The sequence below is a fragment of the Galeopterus variegatus genome, unplaced genomic scaffold (genome assembly GCF_000696425.1).
Source record: "Galeopterus variegatus unplaced genomic scaffold, G_variegatus-3.0.2 Scaffold2992, whole genome shotgun sequence".
NCBI lineage: Eukaryota > Metazoa > Chordata > Mammalia > Dermoptera > Cynocephalidae > Galeopterus > Galeopterus variegatus.
The window spans coordinates 231,378-246,473 of NW_007729103.1; the positions used below are offsets into that span (position 1 = coordinate 231,378).

The 15,096-nt window shown below is 41.0% G+C and overlaps 1 protein-coding gene across 1 annotated transcript in view; it reads left to right on the forward strand.

Moving 5' to 3' along the window:
- The first annotated feature begins 10,592 nt into the window (after positions 1–10,592).
- The window catches only part of PDCL (phosducin-like), a 10,603-nt gene continuing 6,099 nt past the window's right edge, over positions 10,593–15,096 (forward strand). Inside the window, exons 1-2 of the mRNA XM_008583674.1 lie at positions 10,593–11,431; positions 12,907–13,083. Coding sequence (XP_008581896.1) covers positions 12,912–13,083 — 172 coding nt within the window. The 5' untranslated portion in view covers positions 10,593–11,431; positions 12,907–12,911. The remainder of the gene's footprint in view (positions 11,432–12,906; positions 13,084–15,096) is intronic.

The window sequence follows — 15,096 nt, forward strand, 5'->3', positions numbered from 1 at the left end:
ACAGCACGTAACATTTCAGACACAGTTCTAAGTGCAATAGGTATATTATAACCTGGGACTGTTATCGTCGCCGTTTACATGTAAGAAAATTAAGACAGAGACCTTAGAGAATTTGCCAAGGTCACACAGCTGGAAGAGGTAGGGACCTCCACAAAGGACATTGAATACCATACTAAAGAGACTACTAAGGAGTCTTGGACTTCAGAGTCTTGGAAGTCAGACAATCTTAACAGTTTGGGATTTTATAGCACTTTGGCAGTAGTATGAAAGGTGAAGCTGGAGACCCACCAGCAGGGAGGCCAGGTCAAAAATCTAGGTAAGGGGCCGGCCTGGTGGTGCACTGCTACAGTGCGCCGCTTGGGAGTGCGGCGGCGCTCCCGCCGAGGGTACGGATCCCACATACAGACCGGCCGCTCACTGGCTGAGCGAGGTGCGGGCGTGACACCGAGGGTTGCGATCCCGTTGCCAGTCCCGGTCCGGTACGGGCGCAACACTGAGGGTTGCGATCCGTTGCCAGTCACGAAAAAAGACAAAAAGGAAAAAAAAATCTAGGTAAGAAATGTCGAGAGCATGGCCAAGTGGGGATGGAGGAAACGAGATGGATTTGAGAAGTAGGAGAGAGCAATTGACAGGATTTGTTGTGGAGGAAGTCTGTTAGACATCTACACATTATAGGGGATTAAATTAAGCTTAATATCCCAGACCCCATTGCTGAGAACAGACCAATATTGGTAAAACATGTTATTTTGTATAAGCTCCAATGTAAGTGACTATTGAGATAAGGAAGGAGGAAGAGGAGGTAGAATGATGGATTAGGATCCAGGCAAAGGAAAGGAAACAAAGAAATGAAACTACAGGAAGATTTTATTTCCTTCATAATTGAAATAATTATTATGCACTTAGTATCACAGATACCTATGGGATATCTTCATAATTAGATCTCTCACTTACTTTAGAGCATTACCCAAAAGTCAACCTGAGTGGGAACTGGATGGTGGAGTTGGGGGTGGGGGGGTGCTATTTAAAATAGATATTTAAGGGCCGACCCTGTGGCTCACTCGGGAGAGTGTGGCGCTGGGAGCGCCGAGGCCGCGGGTTCGGATCCTATATAGGGGTGGCCGGTGTGCTCACTGGCTGAGCGCGCGTTCTGGTCCCCTTGCCGGTCACAAAAAATAAATAAATTAAATAAAATAGGTATTTAAACCCAAGAGCTTCGGTAAGATCAACTGAAGTATTAAGTTGTGTATTTTGAAATATAGGTTCACAGGAAGTTGCAAAATAGTACAGAGAGGGCCATGTACCCTTCCTTCACACATTTTCTCCAATGGTAGCATCTTACATAACTGTATAATTTCAAAACCAAGAAACGGACATCTGTACAATCCACAGACCTTATTCAGATTTCACCAGCTTCACATGCACTCATTTGTGTGCGTGTCCACGTGCAAGCCTGTGTGTGTAATTCGATGCAATTTTCTCATGTGTAGATTTGTGGAACTATCACTGCTATCAAGGTGACGAAACCGTTCCATCTCCTCAGTGATCCCTTATGCTACTATATATTCACATCCATTTTCCTCCTTTACCACTATTCTCCCATCCCTAAACTCTGGCAACCACTAATCTGTTCTCCATCTCTGTAATTTTGTCATTTGGAGAATATTATATAAATGAAATTATATCGTATGTAACCTTTTGAGATCTTTTTTTTTTTCACTCAGCATAATTCCCTTGAGATTCATTCAAATGGTTGCATGTATTAATAGTTTTTCCTTTATGACGCTGAGTAGTATGCCACGTTATAGATATACCATGGTTTGCTCAACCATTGACCCACTGAAGGGCACTTCAGTTGTTTCGAATTTTTGGCTATTACAAATAAAGCTGCTATAAACATTTGTATACATGTTTTTATGTGGACATAAGTTTTTATTTAAGTGTTTTTGAGCCAATAAATTGGTATAATGTGTCTACCTCTGAAGGAAATTAATAAATTATACTATAAAATCTGAACTTAGAAATGAACAAATTCCATAAAAATACAGTTTACCAAAAAGATACAGAGGAAAAGGAATAACCCTTGTATTAGTTATCTATTGTCACATAAATTACCCCCAAACAGTGGCTTAACACAATTACTATCTCAGAATTTCTTCAGGTCAGGAATTTGCAAGTGACTTAAATGTGTCCTGTGCCTCAGGTTCTCTCTCACAGGCTGCAGTCTGGGTGTCGGCTGGCACTGCAGTCATCTCAAGGCTCAACTAGGGAAGGATCTGCTTCCAAGCTCTCTCCCATGATGGTTGGCTGGATTCAGTTCTTTACGAACTCTTGGAATGAGGGCCTCAGTTTTTTGCTGCCTCTTGGCTGGAAGCTGCTATCAGTTTCTTGCCACATGACCCTCTCCATAGGACAGCTCACAATATGGTAGATTGGCTCATTGAAGCGGCCATGATCCAGAGAGAGAGAGAGAGCTAGAAAGAAGTCACAGTCTCTTATAACCTAATCTGGGAAGCAATATCCCAATCACTTTTGTGCTATTTAATACTTAGTAGCAAGCCATTAGGTGAATGCCAGGAGGCCGGGTTTTATGGAAGCTAAGTTTGTGTCCAATCAGGAGATAGAAACTACACAGTCAGTTATGTGGGGGAAAGTTTGATGTAAAAAATTATTAAATTTTAATAAATTAGTGACTATAAGATAAAAGGAAATTCTATATGATACTCTATGGCTTAGAGAGAGTACCAAAGGGCCCCCCTTCCCAAGGCTGAGATTGAGATCTCATTGGAGAAGGTGTAGTTCAGCCCACTGGACAGCAGAGGTTTGCTGGTTGGCCCAGGCCTGAACTAGTTGCTGGCAAGCAGAAAGCTACTCTCCACCCCAACAGGAAGGGTGCACAGGAGCCTGCAGAAGGAATTGGCACCATTGCAGACAAGAAGCCTTTGGAAGATGGGGGCGGGGGTGGGGTCTCTATAATATACCACCAGAAGCCTAAATATACTAAAAGAGATACCAGTGAAGGTCAGTCTTAAAATAGGGTGTGGGAGGAAGGCTTCAGGACACCAATTTCTGTGTTGAGAGGGCCACAGGAAAGTTATTACCAGGCCAAACCGAGGTTGCAATATCACTAAAGGACCACGTGCTGGACACATGGCTGGGGAAGAGCTGCACCAGGTGTCATATCCACATCACTGACCTACCATTCAGTTGTGGGAAACAGCAGGAGAGCCCCATTCCCCTGCAATGCCCCTCTAGTGCCCTCTGCTGAGAAAGCTCATCACTGTGCTCACTGCAAAGGAGAGATGCTTCAATTAATTCAGTCCATTATTGCAGAGCATATATTGAAGGGCGAAGTGGGAGCTGAGAAGCAATAAACTGACCATCATAGGAGCCATTTGAGAAGCATCCTGCCATAGCCTTATATCTGCTGAAGAAATTGAATTCAGTATGAAAAACCTTCCCACAAAGAAAGCTACAGACACAGATTTCACAGGTGAATTCTATTCAATATTTAAGGAAAAATAATGCCAATTTTATAGAAAGAAGCTCTTTCAGTAAGTAGAAAATCCAACTAATTTTATTAAACCAACATAACCCTGATAACAAGACCAAACAATGATACTACAAAAAAAATTACAAATTAATATTACTCATGAACATAGATGCAAAAGTCCTTAAAATGTTAGCAAATTTAGCTATATATATGAAGTATGATACATCAAGTCCAAATAGGGTTTAATCTCAGGAATGCAAAGTTGGGTTAGCATTTGGAAATCAATCTTTGTACTCAACCATATTAATAGAATAAAAGTTATATTCTGTTATTATAAGGTCTCTTAAAACTTAATAGAGCTTCCTCTGATTGGCTTAAAGAGATTTTTAAAAATATATGTAAATAAGAAAAACTTGAATATTTCTGAAAAAGAAAAGATTTTTTTCTTACACTTTAAGTGTGTGGGCTATTTAAAGAAAAATAGTGCTACTGAATAAGTATTGTTACTAAAACTATGAAAGCAAAGAGGTTTTCTAATTTTCTCAGATGCCTTGATCAAAACTTTAAAAAGAAATTTAATTGCTGCTTAAAGATAATCCAACATCTAAAGAAAATTTCACCTAAAATTAAAGCCCATACTATAAAAACCATTTTTAAAACTTGAGAAAGGGAGAGAAATGTATCTATGATATAAGGAAGTAGTCCCTATCCTTACTGGTTTTATCTTCATTAATAACAAAAAGAAAGCTTGTTTAACAAAAATAATCCAAGTGTCAAGGACAAATTTATTCTAAATTTACAAAAATATTGGTGGAAAAATTTTACATGAGAAACTCGATGGAAGATTAATCTTGTTTTATCTCTAATTATCATAATTTGGGTAAACTATAAGAGTCAAGCAAGCCTTGGAACCCATACCACAAGGCATTTCAGCATTTGTATATGGATTTCATTCAGTTACTTCAAAACTTTAAATATGTTTAATAATCGTTTGTAAATCTGATTGGATTAAGATTTTCCCGTGCTAAAAGGCAAATTTTTTTTTTTTTAAAGATGACTGGTAAGGGGATCTTAACCCTTGACTTGGTGTTGTCAGCACCACACTCTCCCAAGTGAGCCACGGGCCAGCCCTTAAAAGGCAAATGTTTTAATAGTCGCAAAACAGCACATGGATTGTCCTTCTCTCAGGGAATATCTTTAATATGTTCTACTGATAAATAAACAAATACCTTACAGTACAGGTAAAATACTTTTTAAACTATAAATTATACATGGTACTCTCATTAAACAGAAGTCTCAAAATCCCAAAATCACATCATCCCAAAGTCACATCATCCCAAAATCCCAATAAGTTAAAATGAGTGGTCCTGTTGGATATTGTTAAATAATTAACTCATGTACAGAGTCATATTCCTGTATCTCTCTATAATATACACCCAGTAGCCTAAATATATTAAAAGAGACACCAATGAAGGTCAATCTTAAAACTGTCTGGAAAAAAGCTGTATTAGGTATTCTTAACAATGAAAAATTATTCTTAAGCTCTAGGACATGAGTACATACTTCCCAGTATAAAAATGCTTAAGGTCATGCAATCTTGCTATCCAGTTGCACTGACTATCTAACACTGAATCTTACTAAATGGTCTCCAGAATTAGATAGCTTCCTCCCAAGATTCTACAGATCACAAAAGATCTGGAACAGGGACTTCTAGTTTTCCCTATGGAAGACAGAAAACCAGAAGGAGCATCATTCTCACTTTTACAATTGAAAAGAACCAGGGTAACTTCAAATTCCTGAGCCCATCTGTATTAGTTTTCTTTTGCTGCCATAACAAATTTAGTCAAATAAAACAACACAAATTTATTATTTCACAGGTTCTGTGGTTGATGTGCACAGCATGACTCAACTGGATTCTTTGATTAGGGCTGAAATCAGTGGCAGTACTACATTCCTTTCCAGAGGCTCTGCAGAAGAATTCACTTCCAAGCTCATTCATGTACCCAGAATTCAGTTCCTTGTGGTTGCAGATCTGAAATCTCTACTTTCTGTGATGTTCTTTGTTTACAGAGTCTGTCCATATTCCTTCTCACATGGCTCCCTTTCATATTCAAACCAGCAGCAAACAACAGGTTGAATCTCTTGCATGCTTCAAATCTTTCTGACTTCTGCCACCAGCTAGAAAAACAACTCTCTGCTTTTAAGGGCTCATTAGATTACATTTGGTCCATCCAGATAATCCAGGATAATTTCTTTATTTTAAGGTCAACTGATTAGTAACCTTAATTACATCTGCAAAATCATTTAAGTAAATACTAGGTGCAATTGCTGGATCATATGGTAAGAGTTATATTTAATTTTGTAAGAAACTGCCCAGTTGTTTTTCAAAGTGTACCATTTTACATTCCTTCTAGCAATGAATGAGTGTTCCTGTTGCTCCACATCTTTGTCAGCATTTGATGTTATCAGTGTTTTGGCTTTTGGCCATTCTAATAGATGTGTAGTGGTATCTCATTTTTGTTTTTAATACATTTTTTATATATGGATAAATATTACAAAAAAGATAAAGTGAGCAATCATTTAAAAAACAAGCCAAAACATCGTGGTTAAATGGATCCTTAAGAGTTATTCTATTAGAAAGCCATGTAAAAAATTATGTACAAAATAATTTCAGACTCTTCTCAAAATATTTGTGACATACTTTTTGCCTTTTCTGTTGTCTGATATTCAGATACCTAAAGATTGCCACTCTGCCAATATCTAAAAACATCCAGCTGATATTTCTGCATCAAAGAAAGTAAAGCCCTCATGGTCAAATCTACTCCTTTAGGTACTTTTTGTGACCAAAAAGTGGGTGTGATGGTTAATTTTATGTGTCAACTTGACTAGAATATGAGGTGCTGATATTTGGTCAAATGTTATTCTGGTATGTCTGTGAAGGTGTTTCTGGATGAGATAACATTTGGTGGGGTTTTTTTCTTTGGCACTTTTTGGGTTTTTTTTGAAACATAATTGATTGTACATTGAATATTGATAACTGTGTGCATTATGTGATACTCAAATCAGGATAATAAGTAGGTTCAACTTTATACCATGTAATCATTTTTTGTGGCCCTTTACCAATTTATCACTAACTTCCCCTTCTCCCTTTCCCACCTCTGGTGGACTCAGTTCTGTTCTCCCCTTTAGAAAGTTCAATGAATTATTGTGATTGTTCTTTCTTTCTTTGTTTGTTTATTTTTAATTCCCACTTATGAGTGAGGACATGTGGTATTTATCTTTCTGTGCCTGGCTTATTTCACTTAATGTTCTCTAAGTTTACCCATGTAGCTGCAAATAGCAGAATTTCATTCTTTTTTATGGCAGAGTAGTATTCCATTGTGTGTGTGTACCGCATTTTCCTTATCCAGTCACCCCTCGATGGACATTTAGGTTGGTTCCAACCCTTGGGTGTTGTAAATAGAGTGTGATAAACATGGCAGTGCAGGTGTCCCTTAAACTTGATGATTTCCATGCCTTTAGGTATATGCCCAGCAATGGGATTGCTGGATCGTATGGCAGTTCTATCTGTAGTTGTTTGAGGAACCTCAATACTGTTTTCCATACTGGTTGCACTAATTTACAGTCCCATCAACAGTGTAGAAGGGTTCCCCTTTCTCTCTATCCTTGCCAGGATTTCTGTTATTCTCTTTTTGATAATGGCCAGTCTAACTGGTGAGATGATATCTCAAATTGGCTTTGATTTGCATGTCCCTGATGCTTGTGATGTTGAGCACTTTTGATGAGATTAACACTTGAATCGGTAGACTGAATAAAGCATATTGCCCTTCCCAGTGTAGGTGGGCCTTATTCAATCAATGAAGGCCTGAATAGAAAAGAAATGCTAAGAGAGAATTCCCTCTCTCTTTTTGATGAGATTAACACTTGAATCGGTAGACTGAATAAAGCATATTGCCCTTCCCAGTGTAGGTGTGCCTTATTCAATCAATGAAGGCCTGAATAGAAAAGAAATGCTAAGAGAGAATTCCCTCTCTCTCTGCCTGTCTTTGGGCTGGGACATTAGTCTTCTCCTGCTTTTATACTTAGACTGGAACTACTTGTACTCCTATACAGCACTGGCTCTCTTCAGTCTCCAGCTTGCTGACTGTAGCTCTTGGGACTTCTCAGCCTCCATAACCATGTGAGCCAATTTCTTATAATAAATTGTGTGTGTGTGTGTATCAGTGGGAAACTGAAAATTCTGATGAGGAAAATGGCACAGAGTTGGCTCAATCAAGGTAGAGGTCCTAATAACATACAGAGACAACTTGTTCCATATATTCCATGGTTAAATTCTCAAGGTCTTCTGGAGAATTAATAAAAACTGACATTGTTTTCTTTGATGACTTGAGCCAGCCAGCTAAGGGGTAGGCTGCATCAAATGACCACTTTGCAACCTGCTAGCTAGTCATTTCCCTTTAGAAAAGTGAACAAAACTCATGGTTTCCTGAACATCTCACTTTCCCTTGCATTTTATAAATCCAGTTTTGTTGTTTTAACCTTTGTTGACATCCACCCATTGACTCTCACCTTCATATGAGTACATTTCTTTGCATATAATTAACTGCCTCCATGTCATTCCTTGACAAGAGTATGTGTAAAGAAGAGAAGGTGCCAAAAGACTGAACCTGGGGCATTCCATTATTTAGAGGTGAAGAATCAGAGAGGTCACTGAGAATGGCAGGGAAGTTGGAGGAAACTAGGAGAAGGTAGTGTCCCAAAAACCAGGAGAAGAAAGGGTTTACAGAAGGAACAGTGATTAACTGTCAAATGCTGCCTAGTAGTTCAATAAGAGCAGGCTGAGACCTGACCACAGATTTGGCAACTTGGAAGTCACTGGTTACCTTCACAGGTGTGGTTTCAGTGGACTGGTGGGAACAAAAGCCTAATTGAAGAGGGATGAGGAGTGAATAAGGGAGAAGATATACAGAACTGTTTTGGGGTCTTCCTGTAAAGGGGATCAAATAAATGAGATGTAGCTGGAGAGAAAGGGGAGAAAGGAAGTGAGGGTTTACATTACAGATTTTTAATTTTTGGAACAGAATAGATACCTCAGATGATTAAAAATTACACCTATAAACTTATATATAAAACGTCTCCCTCCTACTCTTTATTCCTATCTGCCCTGTAAAGGTAGCTATTTAATTCCTTGTATATTCTTCGATTTTTCCTTTGTGCATAAGGTGAAAGTTTTCAGAATCAAAATGTGTCACGTGTGTTAAAAAAAAAATCTGACAAATAGAGCTGGGGAAAGGCCATGAAGGGGCGAGTTCTCACACACGTCTGATAACAGAATTATCTACAAAGGACTCTGCAAAACCACACCTTGCACAAAGGCCATTGCAAACTTACACCAAAAATACTTCTGCGAGGACATGTGCCCAACAACGGTCTGTCCAACCTCGGACTGGCGTCACCCTTGTTATTGATCCTTGTATTTAAGGATAATGATTCCATAAAACCCTTTGTCTTCCTTTATCTCTCTGAATATGCACATAGTTTACTCTGGCATGTGTATTCCCATTGTAGTGTTCTATTCTCAATTACACTCATTACTCTTCTAGAGAGCCTCTCTGTTATTTAGGTTGAAAATACATAATACATAATATTATTTCCCCCCATTTTTAATGAAAAAGACAGGAGGATAATGCATACTGTTCTCTACTTTGCTTTTTTAAAAAGACTAATCAACATATTCATATAGCTATAGGATGAACTTCAAATCAAAACTGGAATTGCTGGGTTAAAGCACATATATTTTTGCACTATTGATAGATATTTCTCAGTTGCCATCTATAAGAGTTGAATCAGCAATTTTTTCCTCACAGTCTGAGTGCTATCAAACTTTTGGATTTTTAATAATCTGAAAGGTGGAAAATAGTATCTTAGAGTTTTTTTTTTTTTTTAAAGATAAGAATTATGAAAGCATATTAGCACACTGTAGAAAGAAAGGCTGATAATTCAGGAGAGAGAAAGGGAGTAATTTCAGGAGCAGAGTCCTTTACTGGGCTCGAGGAATGGTCCACTGTATCAGTGATTTGTTCAATAGGTGCAGATATAGAGGGATGATGGTACATTTAGGGGTAGAATCAAGTGCAAATCTCTTTTGACTGCTTTTATTTTTCAGGTGAAATAAAAATCAGTCGAGTCAGGGGAGTGGAGGGAGTGTTGAAAATTTGAGCAGAGCTATGAATTGCTTCTTTTAAAGAATGGAAGAGAAACTTGACCAAGACATGTGGAGTTGTTGGGCAGCACTGAAGTCCCCCTTGAGGATTACAGCCATAAATTTAAAGTGAAATTTGAAGGACAAGGAACCACCATGGATGCAGAAGACCCCTGCTTTAGGGAGACTTTAGTAAAAATAAAATTAAAACAAAGCATTTATTGAGCGTTCATTTAACAAACAGAGGGATCTCCTGGGCGGAGGCACTCTTGCTGGGTGCAGGCTGTGCTGCTTACAGCAGATCACAAACATATTCAAGTCAGCTGTTCGCACGAAGGTAATTAAACTAAGGTATTCCCCTTGCAAACCAAAATACAAAGTCACCATAACATCTCTTTGTTCTTAAATTTGGGGTGGGTGGGGGGTGGGTGTGTTTTCTGACTCCTTTGATAGCCTGAACGAATAGCTATGAGCACACACATAAATTTGCAGACAATTTCACTTGGTCCTAGAACCACAAATTAAGAACTCCTCCCCCAAATTAAGAATCTTATTTTATTTTATTTATTTTTTATTATTATTTTTTTTTCCTTTTTGTCTTTTTTCGTGACCGGCAACGGATCGCAACCCTCAGTGTCGCGCCCGTACCGGACCGGGACCGGCAACGGGATCGCAACCCTCGGCGCTGCTCCCGCCCCTCGCTCAGCCAGTGAGGGGAACCGGTCTGTATGTGGGATCCGAACCCTCGGGCGGGAGCGCCCCCCCCCTTCCCAAGCGGCGCACTGTCACTGGGCCGGCCAAGAATCTTATTTTAAACAATGTATCATTCTAGTGTATTTCGCATGATCCAATTTGCACAAAGCTTTCATGGTTGCGTACTGGACACCTCAACAAGGGCTCAGAATGTGAAGTCATTTTTAAACACTCAGGGCTGGTGGGTCAGCTCAGCTGATTAGAGCATGGTGGTGTTAGAACACCAAGGTCACAGGTCGGGATCCCCCTCGCCGGCCGGACGCCCCCCCAAAAAAACTGAAAAAATAGTATACTTATTTTTCCTTGTACTCTTCATCCAGAATCTCCAAAAGTTAACATTTACAAAACCGTAATACAATTATACAAACTATTGATACAATACTTATATTAGTTAACAGACCTTATTTAAATTTTGTCCGTTGTCCCATTAATGTCTTTTTTCTGTCACGGGATACAATTCAGGATTGCACATTGCGTTTAGTATGAACCTCGGGCTTTTTTTTTTTTTAGATTAATTCAAGCCCTGTACTTTAGGTCTGTGTGCTCTTCTGCAAATTAACGCCCGAGTCAGTTTCCGGCTTAATAGACATGAAGATGCGGTGAAGAAGCAATAAAAAATACATGTGCAAACTTCGAAGGGAAGTAAACGAATTTCTTAGTGCTCAAAGCTAGTCACATACAGCTCAGCTTCTCTTTACATAATTTAAAACAAAAACAAAGGAAACGGAAGCGAATCAATGTTGTCAAGGTATTTTGTCCCAAAGTAGGAGCTGTAGCTGGCGGAAGCTTCTCCTGATTGGGCAGCGTGTGTCCATCACGACACAGAACGCCGCCTCGTTGGCCCCCGCTGTCGAGAGTAGGTGGCCTTTCTAAGCGCTCAGGGCGCCGGCCCTCTCCACTTTGTCTAAGGGAGCGCTTTTTTCTCGGTGCCGGAGCCGCCAGCCCAGAGGGATTCGGACCGAGCTTGGCCGGGTGACTGCACTGGGGTCAGTCGGGCAGAAGCGGCAGGCGTGGACTTCGGGTGGGAGGGTGGTTGGCGCGCCTGGGTCTTGGTGCCCCCTCGAGCCCCACGGCCTCCGCGACTTCTCTTACTGTCCCCTTCCCCGGGGCCCACCTCCCCAGTCTCCCCAAAGGCTTCGCGCGCCCACCGCCGCTCTTCCGCGGCCCAGACGGTACTTCAGCACTTCCGGCCGCCCCGCCTCTCCTGCACACCCCTCCGCGGGCCCCGCCTCCCCTGCACTTCAGCACTTCCGGCGGCCCCGCCCTGCACGCAGGTCCGCGGGCCCCGCCCCCGCCAGGCGCACCACTCCCTTCTCTCTTTCTCTCCAGTGCGCCCCTTTAACCCGTTCCTGACGCCTCCAGTCCCTTGTTTGTTTCTGCCCTTCCCTAGGACCTCCGCTTTTCTCTCAGTTAGCTCTGCCTCCTCTGCACCCCTCTCCCCATCTGACTGCCAGGGTCCCCAGATTGTCCCACCAAGCCAGGCTGCCTCTATATGGGCCAAGCAAATTGTGCAGAGACATAGTGCTGGGCACTGGGGATGGAGATGAGCTGTTGGAGGTCCCTGCTTTCAAGACCTCCCTGCCTCTGGGAGAGAGTCACTTTGTAATGTTTGTAATGGAATATAACAGGCCTGGTGATGTCGTTAATGAAGGCAGCATAGTGTTGGGGTGCTTAGAAGAAGGAGTTCTAGAGTTTTTTAGTTTATTTTATTGTTGTTATTATTATTATTATTTGCCACTTGTGCTGGATATTCAAGCCTGTGAAGGGCTAAGCTGTACCTTTTCCCCAAAGAATCCCTGGCTACTTCTGCTGCAGAAGCCTGGCCCTAACCATGGTTCTTTAAACACTTGGGAGTTATTAAAATTTTGGTATGGTCCCTTCTTTTAACCAGTCAGAATTGGTAGGGCGTCAGAGACTATCCATCCAAGCCCTCAGACTGGCAGGTTGAAGGCGAGAGACTAGTGATTGCTTTAGGCAGACAGTGACTCAGCGTCATACTCTTAATGCTTCTTTTACGAGTTCTTCCTGAGGATTCTTACCCAATTTTTCAGCTATCCAGCAGTCTTGGTAGGAAAACTAAAAGTGAGGATAGATAAAACCACCAGTCAGTAAAGAAGATTCCTCCAAGTCAGTGCACTAATACAGGTGTACATTATTCAGAAGACAGTAACTCACACCGCAGGCTCTTGGAGTCAAGCATCCCTGGGAGGGTCTGGTCCTAGGGTCCACCATTTGCTGTAAAGCTTGGCAAAGAAGCTTTCAGTTTTACCTTTTTAAAAAGAGCAGGATAAACCCTCTCGCACATGGTAATGGTAGGGTATTTGTTGAGATTCTGCTTATGAAAAAATCACTTAGGGGCCTGTAAATTGTAGGATCTCAGCACAAGTGAGCTCCGTATGCTTCAGATTCATGTCTGTCTGGCTCAAGCCAGTAAAGAGCCTGATACGTTGCTCTCACCTAGGCACCATGACGACCCTGGATGATAAATTGCTGGGGGAGAAACTGCAGTACTACTACAGCAGCAGTGAGGATGAGGACAGCGACCATGAAGAGAAGGACGCAGGCAGGAGTGACCCAGCCAGCAGTTCCATGCCTGCAGAGGCTGAGCTGGCAGGCGAAGGCATCTCAGTCAATACAGGTACTAGAAAGCCCTGAGCTCTGAGAACAAGCTTTACAAATGTCCATTAAGTATGTCTCAGTAAGTCTGATCACCCCTCTCTAACTCCAGTCTCACTTCCAGAGGTAACCCAGTGTTACCTCATTGTATCATTTCATTGTACATGCTTCTAGCCTTTTTACTCAGGGTAGAAATGTGTATGCATAGCAGCATGGTAATGAACACAGACTGGCCTGAGTTTGAATCTGGTTTCTTAAATTAATGTGGTTTGGTGTTCCTTAAGTCATAGGTATGAGTATATAGGTAGTATAAATTCCTAGAAGTGGCATATTTACACTTTTACATTTAATATTGTAAATTGCTGACAGTCAAGGTGGCACTAAATTATAGTTTAACCAGCAATATGATATTTTTCCGTAAGCTTGTCCTCCTACAGTTTTATCAAACTTTTTGATCTTTACCATCCTGGTGGATGACAAATAGTAACTCACTGTAGTTTTCTTTTCTTTTTTTTTATTGAAACATAATTGATTATACTATTTGTGGGGTACAGAGTTGAGTATCAGTACTTGTGTACAATGTGCAGTGATCAAGTCAGGACAATCAGCATATTCTTCATTGCAAAACATAATCATTTCTTTGTGTTGAGGATATCATTTCTTTGTGTTGATCTCCTCTCTTCTAGTCATTCGATAACATGCAGTAAATTATTGTTTTTTTTCCTTTTTCCCTGTTTTTTTTCCTTTTTCCCTGTCTTTTTTCGTGACCGGCAACGGATCGCAACCCTCAGTGTCGCGCCCATACCAGACCAGGACCGGCAACGGGATCGCAACCCTCGGTGTTGCACCCGCACCTCGCTCAGCCAGTGAGCGGCCGCTGGTCTGTATGTGGGATCCGAACCCTCGGCGGGAGCGCCGCTGCGCTCCCAAGCGGCGCACTGTAGCAGTGAGCCACCGGGCCGGCCCGTAAATTATTGTTAATTATAGGTGCCTGTGATTTTATTTTCTATCTTTTGAAGAGGGAGGTTGAATCTCTTTTCATACTTTAAGAGACATTTTCATACCCTTTACTAATTTTTTTAATTGGGTTGTTGGTCTTTTTCTTCTTGTGGAATATACATTAAGGAAAGTGAACTGGTATGGGTTGTAAATATTTCTTCCAGTTTGTTGTTATCTTTCAACTTTATGTTATTTTTGTGCCAGCAAATTATTATTTTTATGTACTTAGGAGTTTTATTTTATAGTTTTTAAATTTTGCTTCTTAAAGGACTTTCTTCACTCTACTTTATAAAAGTCCTCACGAAAAGATTCTCCTGTGCTTTTTCTTATTTTTATAATTTTATTTTTTTACTCTTAAATTAATATTGATTTATTTGGAGTTCATTTTGGGGCAAGACATGCAGTAGGGCCCCAACTTAATTTTTTTCATATTGCTCCTCAGTTGTTTCAGTACAATTTATTGGATAAGCCATCTTTTCTCCATTATTTTGAAATGTGAGTTTTATTATGTACTGAATCTGTTTATGTTGGGTCTTCAGTTATACTTTGTAGTCTCTTCCGTTGATTTGTTTTTTACAGGGCTATGTTGCACTTTTTTTTTTCCTTTTTGTCTTTTTTCGTGACCGGCAATGGATCACAACCCTCAGTGTCGTGCCCGTACCAGACCGGGACCGGCAACGGGATCGCAACCCTCAGTGTTGCTCCCGCACGTCGCTCAGCCAGTGAGCAGCCGGTCTGTATGTGGGATCCGAACCCTCGGCGGGAGCGCCACCGCGCTTCTCAAGCGGCGCACTATAGCAGTGCGCCACCGGGCCGGCCCCTATGTTGCGCTTTTTAAAAAAATTATTGCAGTGTTGTAATATATTTTAGTATCTGGTAGAGCTAGACCCACTTCAATATTCTTGTGTCATTATTTTCTTAACTTTTGCTTTCTTATTTTTCCAAAGCAAATTTACGAGCATGCATACGTAAATGTACAGTCATCCCTCGGTATCTTCAGGGGATTGGTTGCAGGACACCCCCCCCCCCCCCCCCC